The sequence below is a fragment of the Schizosaccharomyces pombe genome, assembly GCF_000002945.2.
Source record: "Schizosaccharomyces pombe strain 972h- genome assembly, chromosome: I".
In the NCBI taxonomy this organism is placed as follows: Eukaryota; Fungi; Ascomycota; class Schizosaccharomycetes; order Schizosaccharomycetales; family Schizosaccharomycetaceae; genus Schizosaccharomyces; species Schizosaccharomyces pombe.
Window position 1 is genome coordinate 1,757,389 of NC_003424.3, and position 14,680 is coordinate 1,772,068.

A 14,680-nucleotide genomic window follows, 5' to 3' on the forward strand; every position below is an offset into this window, starting at 1 on the left:
ACATAATAATTGACGATTTATTTATTTTCGCAACTTTTACTATGCTTTCTAAATATGGGTTATTCTTTTAGGCATAAATGTTGGGGTTATGAAAACAGGTATTTTTATTATCCTGTAAGTTTGATGAATGTATAGAGTCTATCAACGATGCTATGCTTTACAAATTATATAAGGTAGATGATTGCAAAAGAAACGAAAAGGCGTTCACCAGAAAAACCATGCTATTACGGCTAACGATATTAGCATAGTACCTGAAGCACAAAAAAGCGATGGTTGTTTAGACCATGAAGCCGAAGATCCTTCGATGGGAACACAAACGCCGTTATAGCATAAACCGCCGCGACATCGAGTCCCATCAATGTAGTCTTTGGCGCTGATAAAACAAGTTCCGTCTTCGTTTTGACAAGACACCTTACAACTATCAGAATGACACGACAAACTGCTAAAGTTGGTAAGTTTCTTGCATTGACGTGACGCAGATGTACAAACACCAGATGCACACGAGCCCATCCCTAGACTATCTTGACAAATCCTTCCATCATCCCAGTTTTCATCTACGGGACACTTGGATGATATTCCTGTACAGAATTCAGGCTTGTCGCAAGGGTTTGTTGATTGCCTACATAAAGTACCGGCATTTTTAAAATGACATTGATAACAGCAGGCATCCTGCTGGTCATCACACAATGAACCTTTCGTAAGCTTACATGTTTTCCCGTCGCAACAAGGGTTATTTTCACAATCCTCTCCACAATCGCATTCTTCACCATCTTCAACGATGCCGTTTCCACATGTTCCTTAAATAATGTTAGTTAAAATATCACAATCGAAATGAATAACGAGCAAACTAACAAAGGCTTCCACTTACCAAGTCGTAAAACAGACTTTTCAGAAGGTTTGGAAAGGCACGAAAGTGATACATATTTCTTTTCTACCAAAGAGTGTAATTGCAAAATAGAACAATCACTGAATCTAAGGTTGGCATATGTGTATGAGTTAGAGGGGTTCATTATATATAATTCTTGAGCATCGCAAAGCGAACTGGAAAGTGGGCAACAAGCCTCCGAATGATCCCCACAAGATTTTTTATTGCAGTCGTGAATCAAACCCAATATGTGTCCTATTTCGTGCGCGACAACTAACCTGTCATTTGGGTAAGCGGACACAACACTTAATGGTCCAACATGCCATTCATTTTCAATGTGCGTTTCGGAACAAATAGTAGCAAACCAAGATACTCCATGAGGGCTTCTTTTGACAGAGCTAGTAAACAATACCGAAACCTGGGGTTCCGATGGAAATGATTCTCGCTCATGTGGTGAAATTGCTTCAAAAACATTATTGCCTGGAGATTCATACTTCCATTTACTAAAAATTTCTAGCTTTTCCTCTATAGAGATGCGCGGAGACATGCTGATTTCAGGTCGATCAACAACATTAGCTGAACAATCGTGTGCTGAAGGAAGAATTAAACTATGGATTTGAACGTTGATATTAAAAGAATCTTCATAAAGGGTTGAAACACCTTCAAATTCCTGAAAAATATGTTTTTTGGCTTCCATGCGACTCGTAAAATGAGTAACATATGAACAGTCAGCTACAACACCTATCCATAAGGTTTGAAGTGCAGGAAATAACGAACTGACGGGAAGAGACATGGTAGATTTAGATCCATAATCATACAGCCTGTTTTCATTCCATTTACTTAGATTGTTTTTAGTACGAGAAAGTAAATTCTCGTCAGAATGTGCTAAAATAATCTCAGCGTATGATGATACCGCCAAAACACACGAAAACAGTAAAACGAGCCGCATAGTATATCATATATTCTTTTTTAAAAAGAGCTTTCCTGTCAAAAAAGCTAAATTCTTGCCAGATTATCTTCCAAGCAAAAGCTGGGTGGTTTGCCAATTGCACGTTTGTTTGTTTACATTCGCGTAGTACTTGAAGAAAAAAGTTGGTACTTAATGCACGTCAAAAAACAGTAGTTTTAACTATAACGAATTAATAAAAAATGTGGAAATAATAAATTTTAGAAGAAGCAGGAATTACGCGTACCCAAGGATTTCTCTTTTTTTTATTTTTTCAAAGGAAGCTTAATAACAACATGACCCTTGCATAAAACAAAGAAAAGCAAAAGAGAAAAAACAAAAATAGAACAAAAAAAATCACATAAAGCGATACATCTAGTGAAAGCTATGATCTTTTTTTAAAAAAGCCCTCCAGAAACTCATCAGATTTAACCGTCAATTAAATTTCGGCTTTTAAAAAATCGAGCATGCACCCTTTCTAAGACATAATCATGAGAGATACCATACCCCAAAGGACACCAGGTGTCTATATTCCAAGCATCCCAACCCCATTCAGGTTTCAATTCAGGTTTTTTGTGAGGACCCAAGACTAAAAGCCAGCGACATTGAACAGATAAGGCATAACAAGTAGAGAATAGTTTAGATGGTTCTGTAAGTAAATGAAGAGCAAAAGAACATATTACAAGGTCATATATGCCATCTTCAGCGCTACTTGGAGGTAGTTTTTCATCAGCAATATCCTGAAAGTTTAGCGTTAAGCATGGCTTACCAATGCGATTTGTGTAGGCTTCTAAAGTAAATGGGTCCGTAGCTATAAGCTCAAAAGGAGGTAATTCTGGTGGAATAGAACGTATAGAAATTTCTTTACGGACTTTAAAAGCTCCTCCATGTATACCCAGTTCCCTCCCTAAATGCTCCCATTCTATAACTGTTTCTGAAACTTCCCCACTTCCACATGCCAAATCTATAACATGCAATCCGTGACTTTTAAACTTTTCATCATGATCCCAAAAATGACTTAAGCACTGCAATAGCAAAAGTCGTAATCCCCGAAAATGCAAATTTCGATAAGTCCCTCCTACCTTTTTGTAATAAACATCTACGCCTTGCGCATAGTTATCTCTCATTGAGTAAGGAGCATTTCTGACTGAATGAGTAGGACGCCAACTCATTTTTAATTATGGGGTAAAGAAATAATGTATTCCAGATGTCAAATCTCTCACAGTGTTAATAAAGTAATAAATTATTTTGAATTAATTAACTGCAAATTCTAAATTTGGTATTCGTTTTTCTTTTTTTTTGTTTTTTCACGCGACGATGCAAAAAGCAAAAAAAAAATTTAAATATAATTTATCAAGATACCCAATTTGACAAGAAAATGGTGAGTTAACCGAGTTTATTCAATATGCATCACGAATTCGCACAAACGACTTGTTCTCGATATTCCACCGTCCTTACTACTTTAAGTTTTATAAGTAAAGTCGTAGAAATAGAAATGATATAAAATAAAAGGAGATATGTCAATGAAATGAACGAAAGATGAGATTTCTTATGTAGTAGGTATACTGAACTTAGTACAAACCGGATAAATTCAACTAACATGAAAATTTGACTAAAACAAATCTCGATTCACGACAGCATAAGCATACAAATCACAAATAAATAATTTTTTATTTAGTTTGTGCATTGTATGTATCTTTCGTTAGTTTTTTGGTTTCAGTTATGATTTATTGATACATCTTAACAATAAGGTTATTGTAAACACGTTTGTTGACGAAATGATTGTTTAACAGTGAAAATTTCAAATGAGTTTCGTATCATAAAGTAGATGTTCATTCGAATTAAAGAATCAAGTTTACGAATCCATTGCGCATGCTAATGTTAGCACTGGTATACACCTAACCTTTGCCTATAAGACCTTTCTTACTTAATAATGTCGCTTCGTCGAATACCGAATAAAAATCTAATACCTGAAATACCTCCCTTCCCAGAGGAGTCAATTAATCTATTACAGAATGGCGTAAATACAATTGTATGTTTGGGATGCCAATTTATATACTAATCAAGCTATTTTAGCCTCGAATAAATCTTGAAGATGTAGATGTTATGTCAACCAAATTACCCACAGATGAAGAATTAACAGAAAATTATCAAAACTGGAAAAAAAATCTTGAAGTAGAGCGTCTTGAAAAGCTTAAACGAATTGCACCAGGGTACTCTGCCTCTTCACCCTTATTACCTAGCAAAAGTGATTAATCCCAAGATAAAATTTAGATTTATTATATTTTTCGATTAAAATGATAGTATTTTGGTGGTACTAACAATCGCTTCATCTTACTAGTGATTTGCCATTAACACACACACACCCACAGGAGAACCTCCTTTTCTTTTGTGCTTATAAATTTAAAAGTGACAGCTGAAAAGTTACGAAACTTAATAATCAGTTGAGAGTTGTTGCTTTAAATTTCTTTTGATTGGCCTCGCATCTTGGTTTGTCGTTTACTGCTGCAAATTATTATTGCCATACGGCAACTCATTTTCAAAGAGTTTGAGTCATTAGCTATTTATAAACATTTCATATTAAATAATGAGCCTAAAGAGAAAAAATAATGCAAGGGAAGGGACACCTGACGAGGATTTAGAAGAATATAGCGATTACAGCGATGTTGACAATTACGGTGAAGAGGATGATGATTCTTACAAGCCTGCACCCAGGATTCGTATAAACAACAATAAAACTAAAGCACAAACCACGACTAATAGCAATGAAGCCCGCCAATCTGGGATTTCTGCTATGTTTGGCCAAAACGATTTTTCTAATTTACTAGGTTTAAAATTGGATCATACGGCTAGGCCACTTTGGATTAATCCAATTGATGGTAGAATTATCCTTGAAGCATTCAGCCCATTGGCTGAGCAAGCTATCGACTTCTTGGTAACAATTTCAGAGCCAGTTTCTCGACCCGCTTTCATTCATGAGTATAGAATTACTGCATATTCACTTTATGCTGCTGTTAGCGTTGGGTTAAAAACTGAAGATATAATAGCAGTCCTTGATAGACTTTCAAAAACCCCAATTCCTCCTTCTATCGTAGACTTTATCCGCGCTTGTACTGTCTCTTACGGTAAGGTCAAACTGGTCTTGAAGAAAAACAGATATTTTATTGAAAGTGGAGATGCAAGTGTTTTACGACTGTTATTAAGAGATCCTGTCATAGGCCCTCTTCGAATCGATTATTCTACCCAGTCTAGCAAGCAGAAGTCTTCAAAGCCTTCCAATGAAGATAATGTGGAAGACAAAAAAGATATCACCAATGATTCCTCAAAAGAAACTGCTGAGAAAAGTTCATCTGATGAACTGTTTTCGGCAGTAGTAGGCTTACAGGAAGAGGAAGATGATGAAGATGCCGTTCATCTTTTCGAAATTAAGCACTCTTCAGTGGAAACTATCAAGAAGAGATGTGCAGAGATTGATTATCCCTTATTGGAAGAGTACGATTTTCGTAATGACAACATCAATCCAGATCTTCCTATAGACCTTAAGCCAAGCACTCAAATTCGTCCATACCAAGAAAAGAGTCTTAGTAAAATGTTTGGAAATGGTAGAGCTCGAAGTGGAATTATTGTATTACCATGTGGAGCTGGTAAAACCTTGGTTGGTATCACAGCGGCTTGTACTATCAAAAAATCAGTAATCGTGCTTTGCACCAGTTCTGTTTCGGTAATGCAATGGCGTCAACAATTTTTACAGTGGAGCAACATCAAGCCTGATCACATTGCGGTTTTTACTGCTGATCACAAAGAACGGTTTCACAGCGAAGCAGGTGTGGTTGTCTCCACGTACTCAATGGTTGCCAATACCAGGAATAGATCCTATGATTCTCAAAAAATGATGGATTTTCTTACGGGACGTGAATGGGGGTTTATCCTATTAGACGAAGTACATGTGGTTCCTGCTGCCATGTTTCGGCGAGTTGTCACCACAATTGCCGCTCACACAAAGCTTGGGTTAACTGCTACGTTAGTTCGTGAGGATGATAAAATTGATGATTTAAATTTTTTGATTGGGCCTAAAATGTACGAAGCAAATTGGATGGATTTGGCACAAAAAGGTCACATCGCTAAGGTTCAATGCGCCGAAGTTTGGTGCGCGATGACCACTGAGTTTTATAATGAATATCTTCGAGAAAACTCCCGAAAAAGAATGCTACTTTATATCATGAATCCTAAAAAATTTCAGGCTTGTCAATTCCTCATCGATTATCACGAAAAACGTGGTGATAAAATTATCGTTTTTTCAGACAATGTCTATGCTTTGCGTGCTTATGCAATAAAATTAGGCAAATATTTTATTTATGGTGGAACTCCACAGCAGGAAAGAATGAGGATTTTGGAAAATTTCCAGTATAATGAACTTGTAAATACCATTTTCCTTTCTAAAGTTGGTGATACGTCTATTGATCTTCCTGAAGCAACCTGTTTGATTCAGATTTCTTCTCATTATGGTTCTAGGCGTCAAGAAGCTCAACGTTTGGGGCGTATTCTTCGTGCCAAGCGACGAAATGATGAAGGCTTTAACGCATTTTTCTATAGCTTGGTATCTAAAGACACTCAGGAAATGTATTATTCCAGTAAACGGCAAGCATTTTTAATTGACCAAGGCTATGCTTTTAAAGTCATCACTAATTTAAAGGGTATGGAGAACTTGCCAAATTTGGCTTACGCCTCCAAAGCGGAGAGACTTGAGCTTTTGCAGGAAGTATTGCTACAAAATGAAGAAGCAGCTGATTTGGATGACGGTGAGGATACTAGCTTTGGATCCAGAAGTCTCTCTAGAGCACCGGCGAAAGCTAAACGTTCTAGTGGTTCTTTAAGTACATTGGCTGGTGCCGACAATATGGCATACGTGGAATATAACAAGAGTGCTAATAAACAGCTGAAAAAGGACAGTAAAGAACATCATGCCTTATTTCGGAAGCACCTGTATACTAAACGTCGCTAGCGAAGTTATACATGCTAGCATACACACGATATAGACATGAATTTTGTTGATTTTTCTACGCTAAAATTTTTGATAATAATGCTTTCGTTAAGTTTTAATATGAAATTATGATTTCCCTAATTCCCTTGTAAATTCTAATTTGTGATTGGCAATATTGCCAAATCATCATCATTTTCTTTATCTTCTTCATCGTTGCTTCCGCTGCTAAGCGATTGTCGTTCATTGTTAGACGACCACTCAGTTGACAGACGGCGAATTAAACCCTTCAAATCGCATCTCATCGTGTTAATCTTTTGAAGGTTCCACTGTTGGTCGAAGTTTTTAGCATCCGTCCGTCTAAGAGATTTATCTAAAGTATTGGCTATCACTTGCTCAGGAGTTTCAAGAAATAGTTCGACGAAATGTAACGCATATATACCACAATCAGAAAAATTGCTTTGTTGCGGGACTTTTGCATGAAACCCCCGTATATCAGTGGACTTAAGATGTACATTTTTCCTTTCGAAAGCTTCTTCCAGTAAATATTCACGTAAGTAATTTAATGCTCCTTTATGAAGATTTGCTAAAGAATCAAAAATCAAAATTGCTGGACTATAATTAACTTAGTAAACTGAATCAAATGATTTATGATATATTTTTCCTTTTAATCAATAAAATTGTAAACCTTTAACATACCTATTGCTCGTTAATTCTGCTTGTCTAGTCTTTGAAGCAGACGGTTGTTCCACAGACGACATAACTATTTCATCCTGCTCTTCCAGTTTTGTGTCCACAGGCATTAATCGATCAATGTTGCAGATAATAGCTAGATACCAATGAAATGTTTCATTGATAGGAACAATAATGTATTTTTTATGGAAAAGGTCAACTTTTTGAGTCCACTTTCGAACTCCTCTATGACCTAGCCGCTTGCTATATTACCCATTAGTGATCAAATAATTGATAGAAGTAAAGCCTGTTACATACCCATCTTTATCTTTTGAAGTAAGACGATTATAGAAAAATGTGTTAAAAATATGAGTGTCATTGGCCAAAGAAGGATTTTGTGTTTGTAATTTACAGTATAAATATCTAAATTTTTGAGGTTAAAAGAAGCGAAGATTCCAAAAAAAAAAAAAAAAAAAAAAAAAAAAAACTTACCTCAAATAAAAATCAACAATAGTATCGTTTAAAAATTCTCCCTCATTGAGTCTTGTAAGGTCGGTATTAGTAATGGCAATTGAATTTGTTCCAGAAAACGGATATACGAGAATAGTGGTACAAGATGCATCAGACAGAAGTGTTTTATCAGAACCTTGAGAACATAAAGTTGAAAAGTCATTGGAAGTGTTTCCAGCAGAACTTGATGACTGATTTTGCTCTTGAGCTCCGTTATTTGCCGTTGGACGCTCTGACGATGACTGGTTCGAATTTTTAATCCTGGAAAGAAGAGAGTCACCAGAATTGGAATTAAATGGAGTTGGCGAGGATGGAAGGGAATGTTTAGGCATTTTTGAGGAATGTGGAGACGAGGTCTGTTTAACAATTGACCTTACAGTTTTCTGGGGAGTGCGAGGGATGATCGTGGATTGTTTTAAAGTCAATAATTGTTTAAATTCTTTAGCCGAACTAGGAGATGTTAAAGAAAAGTCAGATTGGTCCAAAAGATCAAGGCCAGCTCTAGCGGATTCTACATGTAATGGGTTGTATAAAAATAATAAACTGGCAGAATCACCTATCGTAATTCTTTTCATATCTCTATTTTTTAAGGTTAAATGAATAGCATGTACTGGAGATTCCACCAAATTGTCTCTCCATCCTTGAAGCCAGCAACACCGCTTCAACAATTGGACAGGGATGTGAATGACTGGAATGCTAGTATCTGTGTAAGAAACATTTATTTCATGGGTAGTAAATTTTAAACACCCAGGCCTAGGATCGTAAAAACCTCCATAACCCCCTTTTGTGAAAGGCAGCTCGACCACATCAATTGTTTTCTTTTTTCGTGCTAAACAAAGTAGCCAAAAAGAGGCAAAAATAAGTTAGTTTTTATTTTAAAAAATCAATTATTGATACTGAAGAAGAGGAATTGTTCTAAACATTTTGCATTTCCTCATGCTTTACACATGGATCAGAGCAAAAAAGTTGCGACTTACGAGAAACCACTGTAACATTTTGAAAAGAGCGTTTTAAGTGCTTAGGAGGTGTTTGATCATCATCTATCTGCTTCCGCCTTGGTGAATCCTTCTGTATAGCAGTTCGAACCGTTGGCTTTTCCGGGGATGTTACACTATTCGCTAGCCTTTCTAGCGGGCTCTTAATAGGAATAGCATCATTTGGGCTAGTACCTCTAGATTGTAAAAATATTAATATAGGAATGTGAATTAAAAGACGAGGTAAAGTCAAACCTTTGTTTTCCAAACGGGGGAAGAAGACTAGTGAATGACCCTGATTTATCATCCAGCTAAAAAATAGTTAGTAAGAAAAAGAAACGAAAAAGAATAACATACGGCATCTTTGGAATCTCTCATTCTTCATGACATACCTGTTTTGGCGAGATAGAGAAGCCTACTACTTAATCAATGGCACAGGTTTTGTGAGCCACAGCGCGTCCAAATAAAACATAAGGATTCATTATTTTGCGGTAGATGATCTGGGTAAAACAATGTAAATAAAGGGTATCAACCAATGCAAAGGATGTAAGTATCTCTAACAGTGTCTTTAACTCAATGTAAATGAATAAAAAACGAAAGGCATAGTTGCTTTTTAAGCTGATTTCTTCCTAACCTTTGATTAATCATATTACGATTGTTTTGATTTTTTAATAACGAATAGCGAACAAAATGTTGCTGTTAACTTCCAAGAAAATGATTTTTTGTAAACTATTCTAAATTCTTTTTATTGACTAGAATATATTTTACAGATCGTTTATTTAAACTTGTATTTATCTCTGATTTACGAATGCATTAGATACATTAGTCAATTGCAACCATAGTCGCATTAAAATCAATGTAAATTATAAAAAAAAATAACAACAATACATTAAGAACAAGTAAGAGCATGGGACATTCACGCATGAAAACCTGTTTGACCTTTGTATAATATCATGAAGAAGTATAATAATACCAATATTACTTGAATATTTATTATATGATATCATAGTAAAGAAAGTTAGTTTTGAACGATTTCCTTTCTAAACTATGTTTGGGACTAGATCATTTAAAACCACCAAATTATTTTGATAATTAAGAAGAAAAACTTCTGCTTTTATTTTTCGAAGGTTTACTATTTGTTATTAGTATGCTGATGATTCTGGGTTTATACTCATTTTCATAAACAATTTTGTAAATGATTAAAAGAAGAAAAATTTGTAAAATTGTTTTAAGAGTATTTATTAAGACTAATACTCTAATTTATATTCCCAGAACGCTATCGATACTTGCCTTTTGCGATACAGCATATTCCACACTGTCAACACTCAACGTAGCAACAGCCTACTCTGCAGCTGAGCATAAAACTACTCACATATCGTAAGTGAATTTGTTTTGATACATTGGAATTAAAAGTTATATTAAATTTTTGAAGATTAACCTTACTTTATAGAAAATGCGCGTAATTACTCTAAGCGGCATAACACTATTTTTGCTCGCCAGCTTAGCTTCGGCTATTGAGTTAACATTCAAGTTAGAAAACCAAGAGAAGCAGTGTTACTACTTAGATTCTTTTCACACTGGCGAAAAAACACATTTCACGTACGCTGTTCAGTCTGGCGGTTCTTTTGATGTCGATTATATGATCAAGGCACCATCTCAGAAGACCGTTGCACTTGGCAAAAAGAGAAGACAGGCTGATGTATTTTTCACCCTCGAAGAAAAGGGTGAATATGAATTCTGTTTTGATAATCATATGTCTACGTTTACTGATAAAATTGTGACTATGGAAATCACTATGGAAAATGAACTTTCTCTTCCTGCATTAACCCGTGATGAAGCCAAAGACTACAAAAAGGACAGCATGCAAAGTACTGTTTTAGAGATCTCAACCGCATTATCTGAAATTGACCGTGTACAAAATTACTTCAAAACTCGGGAGCATCGTAATTATTCTACTGTAAAGTCTACTCAAGCCCGCATCTTTTGGTTTAGTCTTGCTGAATCTATAATGGTTGTCGCTCTTTCTGCTCTTCAAGTCTTTATTGTAAAGACATTCTTTAAACGATCTGGTCGGAGAGGTGTATAAACTGACTAGTCGGTCACCTTTCTAACAATATTCATATCTGTCATGCCTATGTATGCCTTTAATCAGTCTTAACGAAGCTTATAGCTCTATTGTTTTATTCAGGATTATATTATTATGCCAGGATTTAAATAAGACAATCGACATGCGTCTTTATTAAATCAAGGATTACAATTTCTTGTAGTTGAAGTATTTTCCACTAAGCAATATTATTATTTCCTTCATTGCATTTTACAACTGTATTCGTGTTTCATACAAATTTAAGCAACCTATCAACGAAATAAAGAAAAAATGTGCTTAATGAGTATTTAAGTATAAAAAATTGTATACTATGAAAAAAAAAGAATGGGTAGGGTTAGCGGCCATAAATGAAGGATTAGACTGCTAAAAGGGCATAAAAATGAAATGAAAGCCGTTAAACTATTTGAAGTTCATAAGAAAGGTTTTAATATAAACCGAGCAGAACAACTGTACAACCAAAGTGAAAAGGGCAAAAAAGGGGAATAGAAATGAATAAAAAACGTAAACGGAGAAGACGCAAAAGCTCATGTAATAAAACTTTGAAGGTCGAAAAAATAATTTGCAGTCGTTTGACGTTATAATAAATGAAACTCAAGATCCTTTGTACTTGCAACTCACGTTTCAATAATGCGTAAAGTTAATAAAGTGATTCACTCATTTTCATTCATATTTACATCAGAAGCTGACCCAGAATCGCTATTATCTCTCTCTAAATCACTCTCTGTACCACTGCTTTCAAGTTCATCTCTTTTCAAGGGCTTAGCCATAGCAAAATAATGTTTCTTTCGAAGTTCGTTGAAGTCCGGTTTCTTTTTAGGAATGTTCTCTTCAGCTTCAGATAAAGCCTCCTCTTCCATTGCTTCGTCTTCTCCTAGAATTACTCCTTCATTATACATTTTATCAGCATGATCAGAATCTTTACCTAGGTTATTCACAGAAGGATGAGTACGTAAATGGTCGTCAGGATTATTAATTCTGGCATGAACTACTTCAACTTGGGGTTTTGTTTCCCTCGGAAATAGTTCTTTTTTACTTGGTAAATGATTATCTGTAGAGTACTTTGGTGTTGGAGCCTTCATACGGACGGTGTACCTATCACCCGAAGTAGTCGGTTCAGTACAAGGAACCGGGAAAGGTTCCTTTTTGACATAAAATTGTTTCTTGTCGCTCGAAAAGGAGACATTGTCATCTTTAGAATCTTTTGACACCCGGGTACTGGGAAGAGTGCCGAGTGTGTCACCCAAAGTTCCAGCAGTAAAGTCGTCCTTACTGTCAGTTTCATCCAAATTGATTTCAGGAACTTCATCATCTGGAAGCAAAAAGCGTTGAAAAGGAGTTTTCGGTTCGGTAATTTTCATTTTCGCTGACTTCTGCTGTTCAGCTTTTGAAAGATTTTCCTCATCCCAACGAAGACGACGAATTCTTTCTTCCGATGGAGTTCCTGTGCCCGAGCAATCACTCTCATTCATATCAATTGAAGGTGTTGATGAGACCATATTTTGTTGTTGGCCACTTTCCATTGAGTCAGTCTCAAGTGAGGGAGAACTCATACGACTATGTTTAAGAATTGATTTAACCTTCATCGTTATCTATTTCTGTGCGTTTTGGATACGAGAAAATGATATCCTTGATTTGAAGATGTAAAAGTTGGTGGAGGATCAGTTGACGCATGTACCTACTACAATCACATCTCATACGAGAACATTCCTTTACCAACAACAACCTGTATATTAAGTGATAGTATATCATAAAAATGACTGATGATTCTGTCCCTCCTCCATCGTATGAAGAGGTTTTAAGGCAAGAAGGTGTTATTGATTCACCAAACTCCAGCAATGGCCAAACATCTACTTCTGCTGGTCACCCTTCAAGTTCCTCTTCTACCTTGCCGAATTACGCAGCATCGAGTCTAAACTCAAGGCCTGTGTCAAGTTCTGGATCTGGCAATGCCTATTCTCAAGCGCCATACCCACCTGCGCGTCCTACTAGTCAAAGACCAAACTCTTGGCAACCTGGAAACGCTTCAACGATGTACGCGAGTCCTCCTCCATCTTCAAATTATAACACGGCGAAACCTCCTTATCAGACCAGCCAATTTTATGCTCGCCCTCAGTCATCTTACGCACCGCCTCCTTCTGGTCGACCAAGGATTTCATATCCATATCCACCTGGCTATATGTGTTACAAATGCCACAATACTGGCTACAAAGATAGCGGAAGGCCATGTGGTCGTTGCGCTCGTAGATTTGGACGATCGTACGATGTTCAATTCAGTCGACCACCTCCTGGTGCACTAGTTGTTTATCCTGGTGACCCTCGAATTCCTGGAAGGGTTTGCGGGAATTGCAAAGGCAGTGGTCAACTTGACTTTATATTCTTTACCGAAATTTGCCCGGTATGCAATGGTGTTGGAAAAATTCCCTACTAAATCAACTGCTGAGCAAAACTGATACTCCATTAAGTTCTTGTTCATATATGACATACTCTTGTAATTATTATTTATTTGAAATGAGCGACAAGACTCATTTCTCAATTTAAATATTTGAATAATTTTAAAACATTTTTTGAATGTTGCGATTTTATTCATTCTATAATTTACCAGTTTTACGACAATCCCTTTTAAGCATTCTTTCCCACCAACCCATATCATAGAGCCCCTTTTATATGCTTATTGCTCATATCGAAAATGTCTTCGTTTTTTGGGTTTGTTTATGAATTCGTGAATTTTTAATTTGGTCATAGTTTTGACCATTAAGTTTGTTTTCCAAAAATGCTCTTTCCTTATCTACTTCGTTTATGCTTTGGAAAATTTCTTCTAAATAATATCTACGGGACTTCCTAATTCTTAAAATTGCAAAATCCGTCCGTGTTCTAAGTATTTATTTATTTTACTATTGTCTAAGTATATCGGAATGATTCTCAGAGCTTTGCACTTCTTTTTCCCTAAATTTTCTATTAACTTTTATCTTTTTGTTATTGTATTAACTTACAAAAGTAATACCGGTTCATCATGCAAAATTCCATGTTTTAACAGTTGTCATAACCTCTATCTTTTCTGTATAAGAAAGGGTAACTGTAAACCACAGTGCTATTGTTGCCTAATTGTTTCTACGTTTTCTTGAGTATTAAATACTTATTAAGAAGAAGCAAAAAAAAAAAACTTGATGAAATTATTCTCCTTTAGAAACCCTTGCTCATTTTTTATCTAGTTCGTCCTGTTTATCTGCTATGCCACAAGTACAAATTTCGGGAAGCAATATGGAGTGCCTATTTTCATTATTGTTTTCCATTGATGTCATTAGAATATTATCGTTATTTGTACATCAGATTAATTGCTATCTTCTGTTCTCGCAATAAGTTAAAAAAGCTATCACTATTGTCTTGACGAAGTATTGCACCATAATAAATGACTATTAATGAATCAAGCAAACACACTACATATGGCAACTTTTAAGCTTAAAAAATTCGTTAAAGACCCATTTGGATAGGTAGCATTTTCGTACAATTGTATGTTCTCCAATTTTATTTTTTCATTTGCAAAAGCAAACCACTGTCAGTTTCTCTTTAGGGCTGGCACAAGGAAAGCATATGCTAACATATACATCGAGCAGATAGTGAGTTAGACTACTTC

At 35.8% G+C, this 14,680-nt stretch overlaps 8 protein-coding genes and 13 long non-coding RNA genes across 21 annotated transcripts; 10 read left to right on the forward strand and 11 right to left on the reverse strand.

Moving 5' to 3' along the window:
- Positions 1 to 61: 61 nt before the first annotated feature.
- Positions 62 to 1,814, reverse strand: mde10 (ADAM family peptidase Mde10; the record flags this gene model as incomplete). The annotated part of the gene is made up of 2 exons (NM_001018905.2): positions 62 to 797; positions 869 to 1,814. 2 exons carry the CDS (start codon positions 1,812 to 1,814, stop codon positions 205 to 207), a joined length of 1,539 nt encoding a protein of 512 aa, NP_593472.1. The 3' UTR covers positions 62 to 204.
- SPOM_SPNCRNA.2787 lies at positions 168 to 1,781 on the forward strand. The gene has a single exon (NR_192155.1). It is a non-coding gene; the product is annotated as a non-coding RNA (long non-coding RNA).
- Positions 1,815 to 2,095: 281 nt separating the features above from the next.
- Positions 2,096 to 2,945, forward strand: SPOM_SPNCRNA.556. Its single transcript, NR_150925.1, has one exon. It is a non-coding gene; the product is annotated as a non-coding RNA (long non-coding RNA).
- On the reverse strand, positions 2,240 to 2,983 carry SPOM_SPAC17A5.05C (uncharacterized protein; the record flags this gene model as incomplete). Its single annotated transcript, NM_001018906.1, has 1 exon — positions 2,240 to 2,983. The coding sequence occupies one exon, from the start codon at positions 2,981 to 2,983 to the stop codon at positions 2,240 to 2,242; it is 744 nt and encodes a 247-aa protein (NP_593473.1).
- A 735-nt stretch (positions 2,984 to 3,718) lies between these two features.
- On the forward strand, positions 3,719 to 4,067 carry SPOM_SPAC17A5.19 (uncharacterized protein; the record flags this gene model as incomplete). The annotated part of the gene is made up of 2 exons (NM_001356027.2): positions 3,719 to 3,843; positions 3,888 to 4,067. The coding sequence occupies exons 1-2, from the start codon at positions 3,745 to 3,747 to the stop codon at positions 4,065 to 4,067; spliced, it is 279 nt and encodes a 92-aa protein (NP_001343102.1). The 5' UTR covers positions 3,719 to 3,744.
- On the reverse strand, positions 3,847 to 4,202 carry SPOM_SPNCRNA.2788. The gene has a single exon (NR_192156.1). It is a non-coding gene; the product is annotated as a non-coding RNA (long non-coding RNA).
- On the forward strand, positions 4,159 to 6,931 carry ptr8 (transcription factor TFIIH complex ERCC-3 subunit Ptr8). Its single transcript, NM_001018907.3, has one exon. It carries the CDS (start codon positions 4,399 to 4,401, stop codon positions 6,811 to 6,813), a length of 2,415 nt encoding a protein of 804 aa, NP_593474.1. The 5' UTR covers positions 4,159 to 4,398; the 3' UTR covers positions 6,814 to 6,931.
- On the reverse strand, positions 4,402 to 5,875 carry SPOM_SPNCRNA.2789. Its single transcript, NR_192157.1, has one exon. It is a non-coding gene; the product is annotated as a non-coding RNA (long non-coding RNA).
- Positions 6,149 to 6,420, reverse strand: SPOM_SPNCRNA.2790. The gene has a single exon (NR_192158.1). It is a non-coding gene; the product is annotated as a non-coding RNA (long non-coding RNA).
- SPOM_SPNCRNA.2791 lies at positions 6,580 to 6,817 on the reverse strand. The gene has a single exon (NR_192159.1). It is a non-coding gene; the product is annotated as a non-coding RNA (long non-coding RNA).
- On the reverse strand, positions 6,845 to 9,345 carry ulp2 (SUMO deconjugating cysteine peptidase Ulp2). The gene is made up of 7 exons (NM_001018908.3): positions 9,303 to 9,345; positions 9,201 to 9,256; positions 8,949 to 9,142; positions 7,954 to 8,800; positions 7,780 to 7,884; positions 7,489 to 7,725; positions 6,845 to 7,404 (listed from the first exon to the last, which is right to left on the reverse strand). The coding sequence occupies exons 1-7, from the start codon at positions 9,321 to 9,323 to the stop codon at positions 6,948 to 6,950; spliced, it is 1,917 nt and encodes a 638-aa protein (NP_593475.2). The 5' UTR covers positions 9,324 to 9,345; the 3' UTR covers positions 6,845 to 6,947.
- SPOM_SPNCRNA.2792 lies at positions 7,526 to 7,778 on the forward strand. Its single transcript, NR_192160.1, has one exon. It is a non-coding gene; the product is annotated as a non-coding RNA (long non-coding RNA).
- On the forward strand, positions 8,043 to 8,454 carry SPOM_SPNCRNA.2793. The gene has a single exon (NR_192161.1). It is a non-coding gene; the product is annotated as a non-coding RNA (long non-coding RNA).
- SPOM_SPNCRNA.2794 lies at positions 8,868 to 9,343 on the forward strand. Its single transcript, NR_192162.1, has one exon. It is a non-coding gene; the product is annotated as a non-coding RNA (long non-coding RNA).
- A 931-nt stretch (positions 9,346 to 10,276) lies between the features above and the next one.
- On the forward strand, positions 10,277 to 11,257 carry erp2 (COPII-coated vesicle-associated protein Erp2/3/4). Its single transcript, NM_001356028.2, has 2 exons — positions 10,277 to 10,322; positions 10,396 to 11,257. Exon 2 carries the CDS (start codon positions 10,399 to 10,401, stop codon positions 11,029 to 11,031), a length of 633 nt encoding a protein of 210 aa, NP_001342850.1. The 5' UTR covers positions 10,277 to 10,322; positions 10,396 to 10,398; the 3' UTR covers positions 11,032 to 11,257.
- SPOM_SPNCRNA.2795 lies at positions 10,520 to 10,777 on the reverse strand. Its single transcript, NR_192163.1, has one exon. It is a non-coding gene; the product is annotated as a non-coding RNA (long non-coding RNA).
- Positions 11,258 to 11,320: 63 nt separating the features above from the next.
- glc8 (protein phosphatase regulatory subunit Glc8) lies at positions 11,321 to 12,701 on the reverse strand. Its single transcript, NM_001018910.3, has one exon. It carries the CDS (start codon positions 12,630 to 12,632, stop codon positions 11,700 to 11,702), a length of 933 nt encoding a protein of 310 aa, NP_593477.1. The 5' UTR covers positions 12,633 to 12,701; the 3' UTR covers positions 11,321 to 11,699.
- On the forward strand, positions 11,338 to 12,590 carry SPOM_SPNCRNA.2796. The gene has a single exon (NR_192164.1). It is a non-coding gene; the product is annotated as a non-coding RNA (long non-coding RNA).
- Positions 12,702 to 12,760: 59 nt separating the features above from the next.
- hua1 lies at positions 12,761 to 14,635 on the forward strand. Its single transcript, NM_001018911.3, has one exon. The coding sequence runs from the start codon at positions 12,803 to 12,805 to the stop codon at positions 13,475 to 13,477; it is 675 nt and encodes a 224-aa protein (NP_593478.1). The 5' UTR covers positions 12,761 to 12,802; the 3' UTR covers positions 13,478 to 14,635.
- On the reverse strand, positions 12,895 to 13,217 carry SPOM_SPNCRNA.2797. Its single transcript, NR_192165.1, has one exon. It is a non-coding gene; the product is annotated as a non-coding RNA (long non-coding RNA).
- SPOM_SPNCRNA.2798 lies at positions 13,899 to 14,375 on the reverse strand. The gene has a single exon (NR_192166.1). It is a non-coding gene; the product is annotated as a non-coding RNA (long non-coding RNA).
- Positions 14,636 to 14,680: the final 45 nt, after the last annotated feature.